The 18,688-nt window shown below is 44.4% G+C and overlaps 1 protein-coding gene across 6 annotated transcripts in view; it reads right to left on the bottom strand.

Annotated features, from left to right (window-relative positions):
* The window catches only part of JAKMIP3 (Janus kinase and microtubule interacting protein 3), a 698,412-nt gene that overhangs the window by 241,500 nt on the left and 438,224 nt on the right, over window positions 1-18,688 (bottom strand). For all 6 annotated transcript variants that reach the window (XR_011204932.1, XM_069239747.1, XM_069239745.1 and 3 more), the window contains 2 exons: window positions 5,364-5,495; window positions 4,226-4,261 (listed from right to left, as the gene is read on the bottom strand). Coding sequence is in view for 5 of the 6 variants with exons in the window: in XM_069239747.1 (XP_069095848.1) it covers window positions 4,226-4,261; window positions 5,364-5,495 (168 nt within the window). In the remaining variant the exon portion in view is untranslated. The remainder of the gene's footprint in view (window positions 1-4,225; window positions 4,262-5,363; window positions 5,496-18,688) is intronic.

Raw genomic sequence — 18,688 nt, 5'->3', positions numbered from 1 at the left:
TTCAAAAAGGATTCAGTGGGGGTCCTGAAGTTTCAGTAATGATAACGTGGGGGTCCACAGAAGTCAAAAGGTTGGGAACCACTGCCCTAGGTGTCTAGTTTCCAAAAATATAGAGGTTTGCTAGGTTTGCCTAGCTGACGGCTGAGCTAGAGGCCAAAATCCACAGCTAGGCACTTTGCAAAAAACAGGAAAGTTTTCTTTGGGAAAATGTGATGTGTCCACGTTGTGTTTTGGGGCATTTCCTGTTGCAGGCACTAGGCCTACCCACACAAGTGAGGTACTATTTTTTATCAGGTGACTTGGGAGAATGCTGAGTGGAAGAAAGTTTGTGGCTCCTCTCCGATTCCAGAACTTTGCAGCACCGAAATCTGAGGGAAAAGTGTTGTTTTCCAAATTTTGAGGTTTGCAAAGGATGCTGGATAACAGAACCTGGTGAGAGCCCCACATGTCACCCCATCCTGGATTCCCCTAGGTGACTAGTTTTCAAAAATGCACAGGTTTGTTAGGTTTCCCTAGGTGCCGGCGGAGCTAGAAGCCAAAATTCACAGCTAGACACTTTCCAAAAAACATGTCAGATTTCAATGTAAAAATGTGATGTGTCCATATTGCGTTTCCTGTCACGGCAGTACCATTTTTATCGGGAGACTTGGGGGAACACAGAACAGAAGAACAAGTGTTATTGCCCCTTGTTTTTCTCTACATGTTTTCCTTCCAAATATAAGACAGTGTGTAAAACCTAAGTCTATCTGAGAAATGTCCTGTAATTCACATGCTAGTATGGGGACCCCGGAATTCAGAGATGTGCAAATAACCACTGCTTCTCAACACCTTATCTTGTGCCCATTTTGGAAATACAAAGGTTTCCTGTACACCTACTTTTGGTATACAAAAAAAACCCATTGCAAGGTGCAGCTCATTTATTGGCTCTGGGTACCTAGGGTTTTTGATGAACCTACAAGCCCTATATGTCCCCGCAGCCAGAAGGGTTCAGCAGATGTAACAATATATTGCTTAAAAAATCTACCATAGCTGAAAAAAGTTATAGAAGAAAACATGGACAGAAATGTCTCTTTTGTCAGTTCAATTTTGTTAGAAATGGGGTCTTTGGTTGACAGTCAGGTTACCCCCTGTTCAAGCAAGGACCCTCACTCTAGTTAGGATAAAAGAGAATCACCCTCAGCTAACCCCTGCTTACCCCCTTGGTAGCTTGGCAGAGCAGTAGGCTTAACCTCAGAGTGCTGGGCGTAAAGTATTTGTACCAACACACACAGTAACTTAATGAAAACACTACAAAATGACACAACACCAGTTTAGAAAAATAGGAAATATTTATCTAGACAAAACAAGACCAAAACGACAAAAATCCAACATACACTAGTCAAGTTATGATTTTTAAAAGGTTTAAAATAAAAAGAGTCTTTAGGTAGTTGTAACAACACACTAGCGCTGCTAGCGTGAAAAATGTACCTGGTTTGCGTCAAAAATAACCCCGCACGGGCGGTGTGCGTCGAAAGTAACCCTGCACGGCTGTGTGCGTCGAAAACAACTCGGCACGGCGGTGCGCGTTGAAAAAGCCAGCCACACGACGATCCGAAAGTCCCGCGGCGCAGGGTGCGATCTCTCAGCCTCCGTCAGCGATGCTGCGCGTCGTTTCTCCTGCTCCGGGCGTCGGTTTTTCGGTCGCGTTTCCTGCGGCGTCGTTTCTCAGCTGCGGAACCGGCGTCGCGTCGTTTTCTCAGCCGCGATCGGATTCGCGTCGATCTTTTCTCCGCACGGCGCTCGGTGCGTGTATTTTTGTCCTTAGGCTGCCAGCCTCTCCTTTCAGGGTCCCAGGAACTGGAAGGGCACCACAGAGCAGAGTAGGGGTCTCTCCAGAGACTCCAGGTGCTGGCAGGAAGAAGTCTTTGCTATCCCTGAGACTTCAACAACAGGAGGCAAGCTCTACATCAAGCCCTTGGAGATTTCTTCTTCAAGATGGAAGGCACACAAAGTCCAGTCTTTGCCCTCTTACTCTGGCAGAAGCAGCACTGCAGGAAAGCTCCACAAAGCACAGTCACAGGCAGGGCAGCACTTGTTCCTCAGCTATCAGCTCTTCTCCAGGCAGAGGTTCCCCTTGATTCCAGAAGTGTTTCTAAAGTTTGTAAGTTTGGGTGCCCTTCTTATACCCATTTTAGTCTTTGAAGTCACCTTCCTTCAAAGGGGGCTCACACCTTCTTGTGAAATCCTGCCTTGCCCAGGCAAGGCCTCAGACACACACCAGGGGGCTGGAGACAGCATTGTCAGAGGCAGGCACAGTCCTTTCAGATGAGAGTGACCACTCCACCCCTCCCTCCTAGCAGAGATGGCTAATCAGGAATGCAGATCACACCCCAGCTCCCTTTGTGTCACTGTCTGGTGTGAGGTGAAAAACAACCCAACTGTCAAACTGACCCAGACAGGGAATCCACAAACAAGGCAGAGTCACAGAATGGTTTAAGTAAGAAAATGCTCACTTTCTAAAAGTGGCATTTTCAAACGCACAATCTCAAAATCAACTTTACTAAAAGATGTATTTTTAAATTGTGAGTTCAGGGACCCCAAACTCCACCTGTCCATCTACTCTCTAGGGGAATCTACACTTTAATCATATTTAAAGGTAGCCCCCATATTATCCTATGAGAGAGAGACAGACCTTGCAACAGTGAAAACGAAATTGGCAGTATTTCACTGTCAGGACATATAAACCACATTACTATATGTCCTACCTTATCCATACACTGCACCCTGCCCTTGGGGCTACCTAGGGCCTACCTTAGGGGTGCCTTACATGTAAGGAAAGGGAAGGTTTAGGCCTGGCAAGTGGGTACACTTGCCAAGTCGAATTTACAGTGTAAAAATACACATACAGACACTGCAAGGGCAGGTCTGAGACATGATTACAGAGCTACTTATGTGGGTGGCACAACCAGTGCTGCAGGCCCACTAGTAGCATTTGATTTACAGGCCCTGGCACCTCTAGTGCACCCTACTAGGGACTTACTAGTAAATCAAATATGCCAATCATGGATAAACCATTTACATATAATTTAAACAGGAGCACTTGCACTTTAGCACTGGTTAGCAGTGGTAAAGTGCCCAGAGTAACAAAAACAGCAAAATCAGAGTCCAGCACACATCAACAACCTGGGGAACAGAGGCAAAAAGTTAAGGGAGACCACGCCAAGGATGAAAAGTCTAACAAATTTCAATATTTCTTTTTATTTTAGCTGTTACTTTCTGAAGAAAACCTTGAAGGATCCACACAAATGACCCCTTGCTGAATTCAGAATGTTGTCTACTTTTCAGAAATGTTTAGCTGTCTGGGATCCAGCATTGTTTCACACCCAGTTCTGTCACAAACTGAAAGGAGGCTGAATGGACAAAAAATAGCACAAATGGAGTATGCCCCAGTAAAATGCCAAAATTGTGTTGAAAAATGTGTTTTTCTGATTTAAGTCTGCCTGTTCCTGAAAGCTGGGAAGTTGATGATTTTAGCACTGCAAACCCTTTGTTGATGCCGTTTTCAGGGGGAAAAAAACACATGCTTTCTTCTGCAGCCCTTTTAGCTGTATTTTGGCAAATGTCTTTGTCTCCTCCAGGGGAACCCTCAAACTATGGGTACCTTTAGAATTCCTAGGATGGTGGGAAAAAAGGCCACAAATTTGGCGTGGATAGCATACATGGACAAAAAGTTATGAAGGCCTAAGCGCAAACTACCCCAAATAGCCATAAAAGGGCTCAGCACTTGATAGGGGGGGTGGCTCAGCAGCTAAGGGATTAAACACTCTATTCCCGGGTGGGGTGTGGTATCGCATCGGAGTGTTCATGACTTTCAGGTTCATAAAAGGTTTGGGATGTTGCAATGACCGTGGGTCTTCACAACCACAAAATATTAAGAAAACGAGGAAACAATAGTGGCACATTTGAGAATCTTTCATTGCTGTTTCGGAAAGCAATTAATTGTTGCTCCAACTTCGCACACACACCACCATCTGTTATTATTCGTAGCGCAAAAAATATATACCCAGATTACAAAGTCTCATATTATACCAGTCCTGTGTTTTTATTGGTTTTAAAGCCTATACTTACTTTACCTGATTTTTTTTTTTAAACAGGATAGTGGCAAAGTATCAATGTTTTTATATAGCAATATCTCGCTGAGATGTTGAATGGACAATGTGAAAGAAAATTCAGAAATGCTACTTACTATCACGCTTTTCACATAGCCAGCGGTTTCAAGGGTCTAATAGAAATAAAGAAGCACATGTGAATTAGTATAAAAACATCACATTTGTCAAACAGTATTATAGACCTGCGATGAGAATTTTCATTTTCATTTCTGTTTCTAGAATTTTAATTTCACAATCTAAACCCGTGATGTGTATAATTCATAAGTTTTATAAGCTTTGGTATCGCTTCTGCAACCAAGGTTTTTCTGCCGCTATTACCTCACACCATGGATAATGAAAATGAATTTGTGCAAAGTCCCTGAGCGCCATAAAGCAGTGTATAACTGCTCCCATGACCAACCACAGACTATCAGTTTCCGTTTACAAGTTGAAAACATTGTAGTTTTCTTCACTCAGTGAAAATGGGCTGATAGGATTTTAAAGTTTAAGTGTTCTGATAATCTTATCACGTTCTCAAAATTGTGATTTCTTTTAGGAACGACAACAATAAACATACCCATGAGACATCATATAGGTTTTCAGTTATAATGAGTGTATATGTCTAGGGAAAACATGTAAAAGATCAATACCCCCCAATGATAGGATTTTCTGATTTAAATTCTTGAGGCATTACGGAAAAAGAGGAAACTGTGTAGCACCATCCTAGCAGGATCGGACTGGCCCATAGGGTAATCTGACAGTGCCAAAAGGGCTGCTCTCACAGATCATTGTGTGGATCATTTTTGGCTGTTTGTGGGCCTGTTTTATGGTCTGATGCTGGTTTTTACTGCTGATTTTCCTGCTCTTACCACAAAAATTGCCTGCAGCAAGCAAAAATGCATGCAGTCTTTAATACCTTGCAAATACCTATATAAAATAGGAATATAAAATATGAAATAAGAAGTTCAAAACTGGCCCTCATTTGCACATGTGGTCTATTTTTTAGCTGTCTGATTTGCTGAAGATGGGCATTTTTATTTTGGTGCCCAGGCCTATTTTCTGTCCAGTTAATCAATGTGTAAGTCCTCATGTCTGTTCAAAATGAAACATGGCAGGGAATGTGTATTCATATTTTTTAAAGAAGTGTTGAGGCAGTGTTAAGGGAGGCCAACTTCTGCTTGAGAACAGAACAATTTGGAAACAATAAGATTGTTCTGGTCGCTTCTGCATACGTACCTTGGAAAGTTCATCTATGATGGTTTGTTGTTCAAGTACTTGGAGCCTCAAAAAATCTACTTCACGCTCTTCTTGACTTTGATCGAGGTCATTTAAAGAGCTTGGTCTGCGGATGGTTCCCACTCTCTGTCTCTAAACAATTTTAATGCAAAATTATGTCAGAGAAAGAACAATATATTTCCATGCACAATCCGTTTTTATCAAATCGACTTCTGTTACAGACCAATGTAAGTTATATGTGGTCATGAAATCTTATATAACTACATGGAAGATCTTCAGTTTCTGCGAAGGCGACAACAATTATTTTATTATTTAGTAGGCATGTATAACAACCTAGGCACTCTTAGAATGTATTGCCAGTTTCTACATGTGTTATACAGATGTAGAATATATAATTAGGGGCATACTTATACTCTGTTTGCACCAAATTTGCATCAACATTTTTGAAGCAAATTCAGCGCAAACCTAACACCATATTTATACTTTGACGCCCGACCCCGCAAACGTCAAAATTCAGCAGTGTGCATCGTTTTCTGGATGCATAAAACCGCCATGCGTTAATGACATGTACCCGTCCAAAAAATTACTTTAAGGCATGTGCGCTTTATTTATACTTCCGCGTCATTTTTACGCACAGGAGGGGGCGGGCCTTAAAAAATGGCGCACAGCCTGATTTGAGCTGTTTTTTAACACCTGGGTGAGGGCAGGCGTTAAGGGACCTGTGGGCTCATTTCCATGGTCTCTGACCATGGAAGCAGTCCACAGGTGCCCTTCCCTGCCCCCAGGAACACCCCCTGCCACCCTTGCCCACCCCTGGAGGACACCTATGAATGGGTGGACCCATCCCGGGTAATTACAGGTAAGTAGAGGTAAGTCTTTTTTTTTTTTTTTAAGTGGCATAGGGGGGCCTAACTTGGGCCCTCCTACATGCCACTATGCCCAATGACCATGCTCAGTGGACAGGAGTCCCCTGGGTATGGCCATTGGGCAGGGGGGCATGACTCCTGTCTTTCCTAAGACAGGAGTCATTCCAATGGGGGTTGTGCATCAAAAAATGGCACAAGTCTGGTTAGAGCCATGATTTTTGACTCCAGCCTGACTTGCACCATTTTTTGACGCACAACCCCCCATTCTTCCCTACTCCTGCGCTGCACGGTTAGAGTCATTTTTTTTACTCTAACCAGCCCGCAGCACCGGCTAATGTCAATCCATAAATAAGGCGCCCTCCTGGAGCATTGGATTGGCGTTACCCGGCGGTACATTTTTTGACGCAAACCAGCGCCAGTTTGAGGCATGTTTACAAGAAATAATGCATCACTGCGCTGCAAAAGTGATGTGCCAAAATTGGTTATGATGTGCAGGAATCCGTTAAGACACCATGTTGTAATGAATCAGCCCCCAAAGTGGCACATTATTGAAATTGAACTTCAGCGATGCATCGAAATTTAGAGGTGCTGCATCAATTTTAATAGATGCAACCAGCCTAATGTTTTAGGACCAATGTAAAAGACTGTAAAATGGTGGAATACCTCTTCTACACATTTATGTTGGTCCTGGATGTAAGAGGTTAGGTATGCAGTATGTCTGTGTGTCACTTTACAGTGAACATAGTCTATTTATGTGTATGTACATACCTGGGTACGTGTGACATAGTGAGTGAGAGTGTAATGTAAGTGAATACAAGCATATGTTGGAATATGAAGTGGCAATACATGTTTTACCTCCCTTAAGTGTGTACTTACCTGCTGTCCCTTGCAGTATGCAGGCTTGGACTTCGGGCCCCTTCCTCCATTGAGAAGTGCCATTTGTGGCCTTTCCCTTACAAAACGTACACAACGTTACATTGCCTTTCTGCAGTGGATGATGAAATCATAGGTGCCATGGTCCCGGCTTGGTCAAGGGGCCCTACAATAGGATTGACACATGTAGACCCGCTACTAGTAGAGGGGAAGTGACATACAGACATATTCCAGTGTGTAAAGTGACTTCAGCTGGTCAGATTACTATTGAAAACCACTGCATCATTTTTACACCTGGGTTAAGGAGAAGTAGGAATTTTGACACATTTTGGACTCTGCACGTCATTTGCCAATGATGCATTACTTTCCTAAAAACTTGTAAATATGCATGCGTCAGACCTGCATGGGATTTTAAGAGGGAACATTTACCTTGCATATGACTAACGTTAGCTGATCAAGCCAGTTGGAGCGCAGGTAAAAAAACGACACAAGAGAAAAGTGATGCATTAGCCCTAATGTGTCAATTTGTAAATATGGAGCAGTGAATGCTCTGTGTCAAAAACATTATGCAGTGGTGGTGCAAGCTCCTTCTAGATATGCTCTTCATTTTTAAATATGTTTTGTGTAATTTCTTGTGATAGGTGCCTGGTGAAGAAAAACACCCTAAGCTTTTAATGAAAATATGTGCCTACCGCTGGGCAAGCAAGCATTAGATGGTGCGCCGCAAAGGTTGCAGCATTTATTCGAATTGGACTGTAGGTGATAGAAGCTAACCATGCCAGAAGTATGTTCTTGTAAAAGATGTGCTGAAGTTTCCATGTTTGCATGACTGAGCACGAAAATGATGTGTGCCACCTGAAAAGTATCCACTCGCAGATGAATTGCACTCAGTTTAAAACAATAAACTCTGTTTGGGAGCATCAAAACTTGATGTAAAGATTGACGAGACCCAGTATTTAACAATCGTGCTCCTATTAGAGCTAATTAATCTACGTGCGGGCTCAGTGATGTCACCACACTGGTGCATTTGGGATTACACTTGCATGCCTTTTAGCCATATGAATTGAGAGCACTTCTGCTGACCATTGTTTTCTGATCAGCCCAGTGACAACGAGGTACACAATGGCTTCTGAAGGACAACAACAAAAAGACACACATGGAGATGAAGGAGCCAGCGTTACTGTTGGTGAACCAGTTACAGAGAAGCGGACTTGTAACGCCAAGTAAGAGTTCAAAGGCATTCTGAAGAAGCAGCTCATTGCTGCACATAGAAGGAACAAGGAGTGAACTTGTGGAGTATGGGGTTACCACAGCTGGAGAAACAGAATTCTGGTGGGGCCATGGGTTCACAGAAGGATTCTCGTGCACAGTGGCACATGGAGGTCTCAAAAGTCATTGGACAGAGCTCAGCTGCAGGTAAATTTGCCATATAAGAGTCCTGAAACCACAGGTTGTGTTGGAACCTGATCACATTAATAGAACTGCCATAAGTTGTGGGATGGCATCTGGGAGGACAAGACTTTGGTCATTAGAGGAACTAGAAAGGACTCAACAGCCACATTTACATTTTCCACCAAGAAAACCCACAGAGGTATGGGCTATTTGAGGACCTAAAATGTATTCATCAGTGATACAGACCCGCTTCCACACAGACCACAATATGGGCCATAGGACATGTTTCTATAGAGACTGTTGTTGCCCAGAATGAGACCACAATTGCAGCACCCATGCCCACCTCACTGAATCACCGCTAGAAAACCCACGTTAAGCAGAGATTGTCTAGAAGTGGCTCTTCAATCCACCTACTGCTCTAATAATATAGCTAATGTAAAATTATTAACTATGCAGTGAAACGTTGAAGATATCCCAATATTTGATCTGGTTAGCAGAGGAAATGATCAGGTAATTCGTAGCCAAGGTTTTAACATTTTGTTCTTTCTATATTATATGCATGGCCCTGTTAATTACCCTGCTTTATGTAATTTAAATATTTCAAATTATGCTGATTGATTAGCGGCGCCGGTGCATTAATATTGGGTGTGCAGTGAATACATTAACCCACATTTTCCTTTCCCTGTCTTTCCTAGGTTGAAGCAACGTGAAATGATGTCGCAAATTGCTTACAGGGACAGGCTGCTGGCAGGACTAGCACGCGCCATCTGCTGTTCTCCCCGAGCCTATGAGGTGAACTTTGCGGGAACCATCTGCAATGCTAGCTTTCTCGGCACTGGAAGCATACTAGAACATTCGGCCTTATGTAAATACAGCATTGAACAAGATATACACAAAGGCACAAACATAACGTGTGCTGGTTCGCAGAGCTTTTCTTGGTCGCACTAATATCTTTCGAAATTGAGGAAACAATAATATGGAGGTTCTTTTAACTCAAAGAACTTTCGAACTGAGAGGACATTTTTGAATCACAATGTTGCCAATTTAAATGTGTGTATTAAATTATTAAACACCGACTAGTTCCGTACCTGATTAGAGACAAAAGTGCAACATGAAGACAAACTGTCTTAACACTAAATAAATTCTCCTGCTGTCTGGGTTGTGAAACATTACTCCATCTCAACTGTACAAGGTGGCTCACAATGACTGAAAATTCAAGGCCCACCTATGTCGGTCTTATTTTTATATTTATAAAATGTTTCTAGGGGTATGATTTCATGTATTTTGTTTAGAATGTTTGACTGATCTTCACAAATGACACTGAGAATACTTTAATATAAATGTTGTTGTATTTTAATGCACTAAAAATGGATACTTTCCACCTTAAACAATATGCTTCTAGGTGGTTGAAGCCGTTCTAGCATGAACATCAATTCACATAATTAGCTTTATTTACAATATTACTTCATATGAGCAGTCCGAATGTCTATGTTCATACAAAAGCACATAAAATACGTCATATAACAATAAATATGTTGCGGTTCTTTCATGGTACTCTACAGTTCTGTGGAACTATAGGGGCAGATTTATGGAAAGTTGCGCCCCTTAGCGCCCCCTACTGCCACCATGTGTGCGCTGTATTTAAAATAAGGTGCACCATGGTGCAGGGAAGGGGGCAATAGCATCATTGTTTTTTACCCTATTGATGTACTCTGCAGGAGTAGTGCCAAACTGTTGACGCTATTCCTGCAGAGTACATAGGGGCCCATTCTAAAGAATGGAAGCCCCCTTTTAACGCCTGCTCTGAGCAGGCGTTAAAAGTGCCGTAACAAATGGCACAAGGAAATCTCATGAATGCCCCCTTTGCACACATTATGCCTGGTGCAGGCATAATGTAGCGCAAAGGGTTACAGAGTGCGCATTAATGCAGTTTCAGAGTGGTAGTCCCTCCTGGCAGCACTGTAGTACTTCTTACTGGCAGAGTGTCATTGGTTCCAGTAGAGATCTGATTTGCTGGGTTTTGGGGTCCAGTACTTATACCTAAATGTGCCTTTGAAGTGTGGGAGGCCTCAAAGAGGCCTTTGAATATCACAATGTCCCTGTCCTTCCCTGGCTCCAGACACTCTACAAGGGAATATGCAGCTCTTTGTGTGAGGAGAGGCCCAGCCCTATTCAGATGTAAGTGTCAGCTCCTCCCACCCATCTAGCCCAGGAAGGCCCATCATCCTGGTGATGGGCCATACGGATGCAAATGTGACACCAAGCTCCCTTTGCGTGTGCCTGTCTTAAGGGAATGCACAAAGCTCAGCTGTCAACAACCCCGGCTGTGTATTCAGAGACAGGGAGAGGAATAGAATGGTTGAAATAAGAAAATGCCAACTTTCTAAAAGTGGCATTTTCAAACTTACAATTTAAAATCAGACTTCGCCATAAGTTTTTACTTTAAATTGTGAGTTCAGAGGCACCAAACTCCATATTTCTATCATTTCCAATTGGAAATTACACTTAAAAGATGTTTAAGGTAATCCAGTGCTAGCCTATGACAGAGACAGTTCTTGCAATGGTGAAAAACAAATGTAAGAGTTTTTCCCTATCTGGGCATGTTAAATTTAAAGTACAAGTCCAACTTTTTAAATACATTGCACCCTGCCCTTGGGGATAATTAGGGGCCTACCTTAAGGGTGACTTATATGTCATAAAAAAGGAATGTTTGGGCGAAATGGTTGTTTAAAACTGCACACGTGCTCTGCAATTTACAGGCCCTGGGGACAGATAGTGGACTTTCCTAGGGACTCATAAGTAAATTAAATCTGCCAATTGTGGAGAGCACAATTTTACCATGTTTAGAGTACGAAGCACCTACATTTTAACACTGGTCAGCAGTGGTAGAGGGCCCAGAATCCTAAAAGCCATCAAAGATGAAGTCACAAAACAGGAGGTCAGAGGGCAAAAAATAGGGGAAAACACACCAAAAATGCCAGGTCTAACACTGTCTCTATTTCTGTGTCTTCATGCTTATTAAGCATCTGTAGTAGCACTGCAATATGTACATGTGTATACCTGTGTCTGTATGGGTAATGTTGTACCTGCATATGTATAACTGTGTTAGAGTATCTTTGTGACCACTTGTGTATAACAATGCGTGTATGAGTATTACTATGTATGCGTGCATATAACAGTCCCTGTATGAGTACTGCCATATCTGCATGTGTATAACTATATCTGTATAGGTAATGTTGTGTTTGCATGTGTATAACTGTGCCTGAGTATTTCTGCGTCTGCATGTGCAGAACAGTGCATGTATGAGTATTGCTGTGCCTGCATGTGAAAAATTGTGTCTGTACAGGTAATTTTGTGTCTTCTTATGTAATACTGTGTTTGAATATTTCTTTGTCTGCATGTGTATAACAGGCTCCAGGGAGGACCTGGCCTGGCATTTCGGGCTGGACTGTTCCCATGGTCATGACTGATTTGCAAATGGCTGGGTTAAAACTTGAGTGGCATGGTGAACAAAAGAACAATGGATTTAACCCAGATCTGTGACTGGGGGTGAGTGTTTGAAAAGTTTCAGCACTCCTTCCATCATATTGTTGTGCAGATTTGTTCGCCCCAAATGGGAAGGGTATTTCCAGATGTGTCTCCCTTACTTACTGTGCCACTAAATTTCTTTATTGGTTTTTGTATCGCAGAAAGCGCATGCATTAATTGGCAGTATGAGAAGAGTACAGTATTCCTAATGCATCAAGTAGCGTAAATACATTGCTTATAAATGTACATTTGGTCTATATGAGTGTGAATGTCTTCATACAAGAACTGTGAACACAAATAATCAGCTGTATTCCATACGGCACACAACATGGTTCCTGGGATACTGTACTCCAATTGTGTGCAGTTCAGCACCAGTGGGAACTGGTGGATAGGGTATTTGGGTGGCATTCCGGGGCTGAGGGGGGCTTCAGGATTGGCATGTTCTAGTCTTGGTAGGTTTGGATGGTTCGAGCTGAGTGGTCGTTCGCCCGATTTGGTTTTGGATTCTATGTGGATATGTGTGTCAGTCTGGTGGTGTATGTGTTGAGCGTTAGTCAGGTCCAATGTCCCTCAGTATTTGTTGTCCTGCCAGAAAAGCTATTCGGTATTCTGAGAGCTACAGCCTGATTAGGGGAGGGGTGGCAGATTTCCAAGACATGGCTAGCATACGCTTCACCAGTACCGGGGCTGGGGCTGTGAATTTATTAATAGATTTGCACTCTGCTGTCTGCTTAGTAATGCCCAATGAACAGTTTGTACTGTACTTTTGAAAGGGGGTGCCCAGGGTATCTGTGAGGAAGCCTGCAATATTGTCTGAATAGGGGGGTGAGTGTTGGGCATTCCCATAGCATGTATAGGAAGTCGGTTTCAGGGGCACAACAGCGGGGGCAGAGATCTAATGCCCCCGGGTACATATGTGCTATCCATTTGGCGGTCAAATAAGTATGATATAAATATTTAAACTGTGTGTATTTAAATCTGGTGTTCATTGAGCTGACTCTTGGTATACTCAAGCATTTGGAAATTTGCTTGTCCTTCAGTTGGGTTGTGAGGGACATTTCCCAATAAGTCGGAGTTATTGTAAGGGGTGTTCCCTTTCAGCAGGATGGTGTATAACTGTGTAATGGCTTTACGGGGTGTCCCATAAGTCAGGAGTACCTGTTGTGTAATGGAAGGCTCCAGCTCATCGTGTGTCTTCTGCCATACTGTATGGAGGACTCGGGTAAGCATGGCTTACAGTAAGAAGGAGCCTCGTAGGACCCTGTAATCGTACACCATACTGTCCAGGGTGATGAATATATTTTCAGTGAATATGTCTCCCCAGGTCCTAATACCCACATGCCTCCATGCCGTTGCATCAGGGTGCTTCTGCAGGTCTTTGCATTCCAGGAGCACCCACAGGGGGAGCTCTGGGGAGTAAGGGGAACAGTTATTTTTACCAGTGACATGCTTAGTCCAGCACGTCTTAGCTACCCTCGTCAGGGTATTCCCCTTAACACCTGGTCTGCACACATCAGGTCTCAGTAGCCATTGTAGAATCCAGTTGGTCATCAGATCAGTCCCCTTGTGTCCCATTTCCGTGATATTGTGGTTTGCAAGCCATCTCATAGGCCACTGACGTTGGGCTGCTCTGTAATAATATTCATAATTTGGGGCACTAAGCCCACGCCTATCAATAGGGGGAATACAATTTGTGAGTGCAACCCTGTGTTGGCCTGTGCCGCAGATCAGTGCGGTGAGAAGGGTGCGAAAGTCTGTAAAGATTTTTCCCAGTAGTAGCATTGGTTGGGCTGAGAAAAAGTATAGAACTCTGGGAAGGATCAGCATCTTGAAGATGGTGATTCTGCCCATCACCAAGAGGGGGAGGGATGTCCAGAAGGGGAGGAAGGTTCTTGCACTCCTGATAGCTCTACCTATGTTACCCTCAATGAGGTCTGTGGTGCAGTAATACACACAGACTTCTAGATATTTGATAGAGTCAAACTCCCAGGGGAGAAGGGCATGCAGTAAATTCCCCCTCTGAATGTCAGTCAGCTATGTTAAGGGCAATAGATAAGATTTATTCCAATTCACTGAGATACCAGATGCTTCTCTGAAACGTGGTAAAAGCTCCATGAGATGGGGGAGAACATTAGGGTCGTTTTTGAGGTATATCAGGGCGTTGTCTGTATACATTGGGAGGACATGTCAGGTATTGTGGGCATAAATTCCCTAGTCTAGGGCGTGCACTCGTAAGGCACACCCCAGGGGTTCCATGGCTAGTGCAAAAATGACAGGTGACAGGGAGCATCCATGCTGGGTGCCCCGTTCAATAGTGAACGGTTCTGATAAAATGTGCCTGGCCCTGACCCAGGTTTGCAGGGAGTGGTGCACTGTCTTAATCCACAGCAAAAATGTGGGGCCAATTCCCATCCTTTCGAGTAACTTGAGTAAGTACGGTCACCCGAGGATGTTGAATGCTTTCTCTATGTCTAAGAAAGTGACACAGGGAGAAGCTCCAGTGGAACTTGCCCAGTCCATTAACATAAATACGCGACAGAGGTTTAAGAAGGTATTTCATCCAGGAATTAACTAATTGTGATCTTGGTGCACTAACTGCTGATCGACGGGTGTCAGTCGGTTTGCCAGGACCTTCTCTAAGATCTTGTCATCAGTATTTAATAGGGCGAGAGGAGTGCATGAACTCATTAGAAGTGGGTCACTGTCTGTCTTTAGGAGAACCACCAAGACTGCTTAGTTAAATGAGGGCGAGTATTACTTTGGTGAATGCCTTGCTAAAGAGCTTGAGTAGGTGTGGTAAAAGGGAGGTGAAATGCGGAGTAGAACTCAACTGGCCAGCTGTCCGTATCTGATGTCTTGTCCCTTGATAATTGCTGGATTGCCTCGGCTAGCTCGTTGGCTGGAGGTGAAGCAGTTGGACAGTGTCTAGAAATGTACTGATTAGATTGACGTCTGCCAACTCAGGAGCTGTGTAAAGTTTAGCCTAATATGATCGGAAGTCCTTGTTTATGACTTCTTTGATTTTAAGAATGTTTCCCGCTGCGTAGCTTATGGCTGTGACTGGGGTCCTGGAAGTCTCAGGACAAAGGACCCATGCCGGTAGCCTACCCACTTTGTCCCCCTCGGCATGTTTGCTGGCTTGATATTCCCTGTAATCCAACCAACAAATTTGTTCCAGAGACTGTTTGGGAGAGCAACGTAGTTTAGTGAGTTGAGCCGCTATTGAGTGGTCCGTGGGGAGGTGTCGCTCAAGTTAACACAGGTCAGAATCTAGGGTGTTTAGTTCTATGCACAGCACCTTTTGAGTGACGTATAGTGTTTGGATTGCTTGGCCCCGCAGGACCACTTTGAAAACGTCCCATTCGATCCCGGGGCTGGATGCTATACCATCGCTGGTTGTGAAATGTGTGGTGACGTGGGTAGATATAACTACCCAAATCCGGGGGGAGCCACCAGGTAGGTATGCAAGGTCGGCGCGTCCCCACTTCAGGTGTCGTAGTAATGGGCAGTGGTCAGATATGGTGCGCCCCAGATTATTAGCACCACTGATCACTGGCATTGACTCTGTGTTGCAATATTGGAGGTCTATCCTGGTGTGTATATTGTGTAAACTGGAATAGTATGAGTGTTCCCTGTGGTGAGGGTGCAGGCTATGCCACACATCTTTAACCTGCATGTTATTGGCCCGGGCGTCAGATAGTGTGAGAACACTATTGACTGTGCTCCTGAAATGGGGAGAAGGTAGCGGTCTACTGCGGTCTCTGGAACACAGTTAAAATCACTTCCCCAGTAGCTGGGTGTGGATAAGTCATGAAGTAGAGCTGGTGTGAGGGTCTGCAGGAACTGTGTTTGGTTATTATTTGAGGCATACAAGAAAACTAGTGTAACGGAGAGGCAGTCCAGTACCCCTCCAATATTGCATATTTTCCTTCTGTATCCAGGTTAGTGTGTATAGTCTGCAATGGTGTGCCCGGTTCTACCCTTATGAGTACCCCATGGCATATCACGAGTATGTGGTTCATTTTAGGGTGCCCCGCAAGCACTTGAGTGTGTTGTCTAAGTCAGTTGCTGTTAGGTGTCTTTCTTGTAGGAGCGCTATTGATGTGTGCTCCCTATGGAGATATTGGTATATTCAATTGCGTTTTGTGTATCAGCCATCCCCCGTACATTGCAGGTCAATAACCGTTATCAGGTGTCCAATCCTTAACCACATTGAGGACATGGGAGCATTATACCTAGTATGTTAAGTCCATTCACCTCCACCGCCGTGGAAACCTGCTGTTGCCTTCAATAATCTGATCAGGTAGCATGCCAAATTCAATTATTGGTAACATAAAACAATATGAAATAGTAATACCACACCGCATCTAAAATGCCCCTTCCCTAGCTGGCTTGCCAACGGGCGTCCGGTTACTCGCACTGAGTTGCTGTGTAATAAAGGGGAGAAAGGTCAATATGATAATCAAACTATGACAATAAGTTGTCAATATGGTGCGGGTGATGATTCAGTTTTGATATATAACCCGGGATAGTGCCTGTGATGCCCAGCCGCTGCAGGAGACTAAGGTCTCTGACCCAAGTTCATTGCAACTGCCTCATGAAGGAAGTCTTGGGTTGGAACGTGTATGTAATGTCTGCCTCCTCTTACCTTCTCCCTGTTTTTTCTGCAGTCTGTGGGGTGACCACTGTGCTGCCTCCAAGTATGGTTTTCATTAGGGATTGGGAGATACTTGCGGTTTCCTCCTTGAAACCACTGGTCAGCGACGCCTTGGGGGACAGAGCGGATTCTGTCAGTTCGAGGTCCGCCATTGCTTGTGCTTGTTCCCCAGCTGCTTGTTTCTTGGTGGGGCCCAGGTGAGTGCATGCCCTGTAGGATTTGCGGCACCTTTGTGTGTGCCAGCTCCCAGAGGGGTTCGTAGACTCAGAAAATGCCACTGTTATAGCTTTGAATTCTAACCAGTTCTGGGCCTCTTCTGGATTGCTGCATAGTGTGGTGATGTTGTCATGTACAATCCAGAGCATGGCTGGGAACTGCAGTATGTATTTTTTACCATGATCACGTAGTCAGCGTTTCAATGAAAGAAAGGAGGACCTGTGGCATTGCACCTCATGGGTGTTATCAGGGAATATATTAACTTGACAGTTTTCCACTGACCACAGTCCTTTGGTTCTGGTGACTTGCAGGTTAAGTCCTCTGTCCCTGTAATTAAAGATCTGGGCCACCACTGGATGCGGAGGGGCACCAGGATTAGGGGTCTGCCTGGGACCCTATGGGATTGTTCTACTGAGAAGAAGGTTGATTGTCTAGCTTGTTGAATAATGGTTGTGAACCAGTTATCCAGGGACAGCTCCATGCTGAGGCCTTCTACCTTCTTACCAGGTACAGCTCCATGCTGGGATCTTCTACCTTCTCAGGGAGGCCCACTATTCACACATTTTTCCATCTGAATCTGCCTTCTTGGTCGCCCGCATGTTTCCTGAGTATTCCACTTCATCCTGCAGAGCTTTCATTCGAGTTGTGGTACCATGACCAGCGGTCTGATAGATGCTAGTGTGGAATCTGTTGTCGCCTCTCACTCCTTCAGTTTTCTGTGGTCATCCCACACTAAGCTCATATCTATCTTTAGAGCAGCAATTTTTGGTTCCAGAGTGGTTTTAACATCTATCACTGAGGACATATCTTGTCAAATCTATGTGATTGAGCAGCGAGTGTTTACTCTTTTGAACCACCCACTAGGAGCGAGTTCTGCCTGCCATCATGACTTGTGTTCCGCCTGCTGGGCACGTCTGTGCCTTATCTTGCTTTGGGTGGACCATGTTGGGAATATGTGATGCCCCTGGACTGGATCCCAGGGTGGAGGGAGATGCAGAGTACCATGTTTGGAAGTCACCAAAGGACTGTGCGGAGTCACAGGAAATTCACAGAGTTGCATCAGGGGGCAGTACAGGGTCAGTATGGATATGTCGAGATCCTATCCGGTATTGCCAGTTTTGCTGATGAAGTGGTGGATTTATAGTTGCGTGCCACGTGGGCAGTCCGGGTGAGGGGTGCAGGACAGTGCTACATGCCTGCTGGACATCTGTTAGGGAGGGATTCTCACCTACACTCCTTTCCTGTCTATCCACAGAGGGTTGTGTTACATGCCTTCCTATTGGCCTCCATATTGAACTAGGACATTGGGTTCTGCTGTATTGGGGTAGAGTGCAAGGCACCCCAATCTGCGACTCAGGGCCAGTGGGGTACAAGGTGAATAGTACCTGCAATGTGGAATGGTTTGGCATGCAAAACAACTGATGGATTAAACCCAGATCTGTGACTAGGGGTGAATATTTGACTTGTTCTGCATACCGTCCATCATCTGTAGTTTATGCATTTGTCACCCTAAGTGGGAAGAGTATGTCCAGATGTGGGTCCCATGCTTGCTAGGTCACAGGATTCAAGCTAGCCTGGCTGATGAAGGGTGATACCCTGAAACCGGTCCCAGGATGCTTGTTTCTGGTCCAGGGAGGACCTGGTCTGGCAGTTTGGGCTGAATTGTTCCCATGGGGAACAGGGTCAAGACTGATTTGCATATGGCTGGGTCCTAACTAGGGTGGCGGGGTGAGCAAAGAAATTGATGGATTAAACCTAGATCTGTGATTGGTGGTGAATGCTTCATTGGTTCC

Source organism: Pleurodeles waltl, chromosome 6 (assembly GCF_031143425.1).
Source record: "Pleurodeles waltl isolate 20211129_DDA chromosome 6, aPleWal1.hap1.20221129, whole genome shotgun sequence".
NCBI lineage: Eukaryota > Metazoa > Chordata > Amphibia > Caudata > Salamandridae > Pleurodeles > Pleurodeles waltl.
Note: the sequence above shows the minus strand (reverse complement) of the source record. Positions and strands in the feature narration are given on the sequence as shown.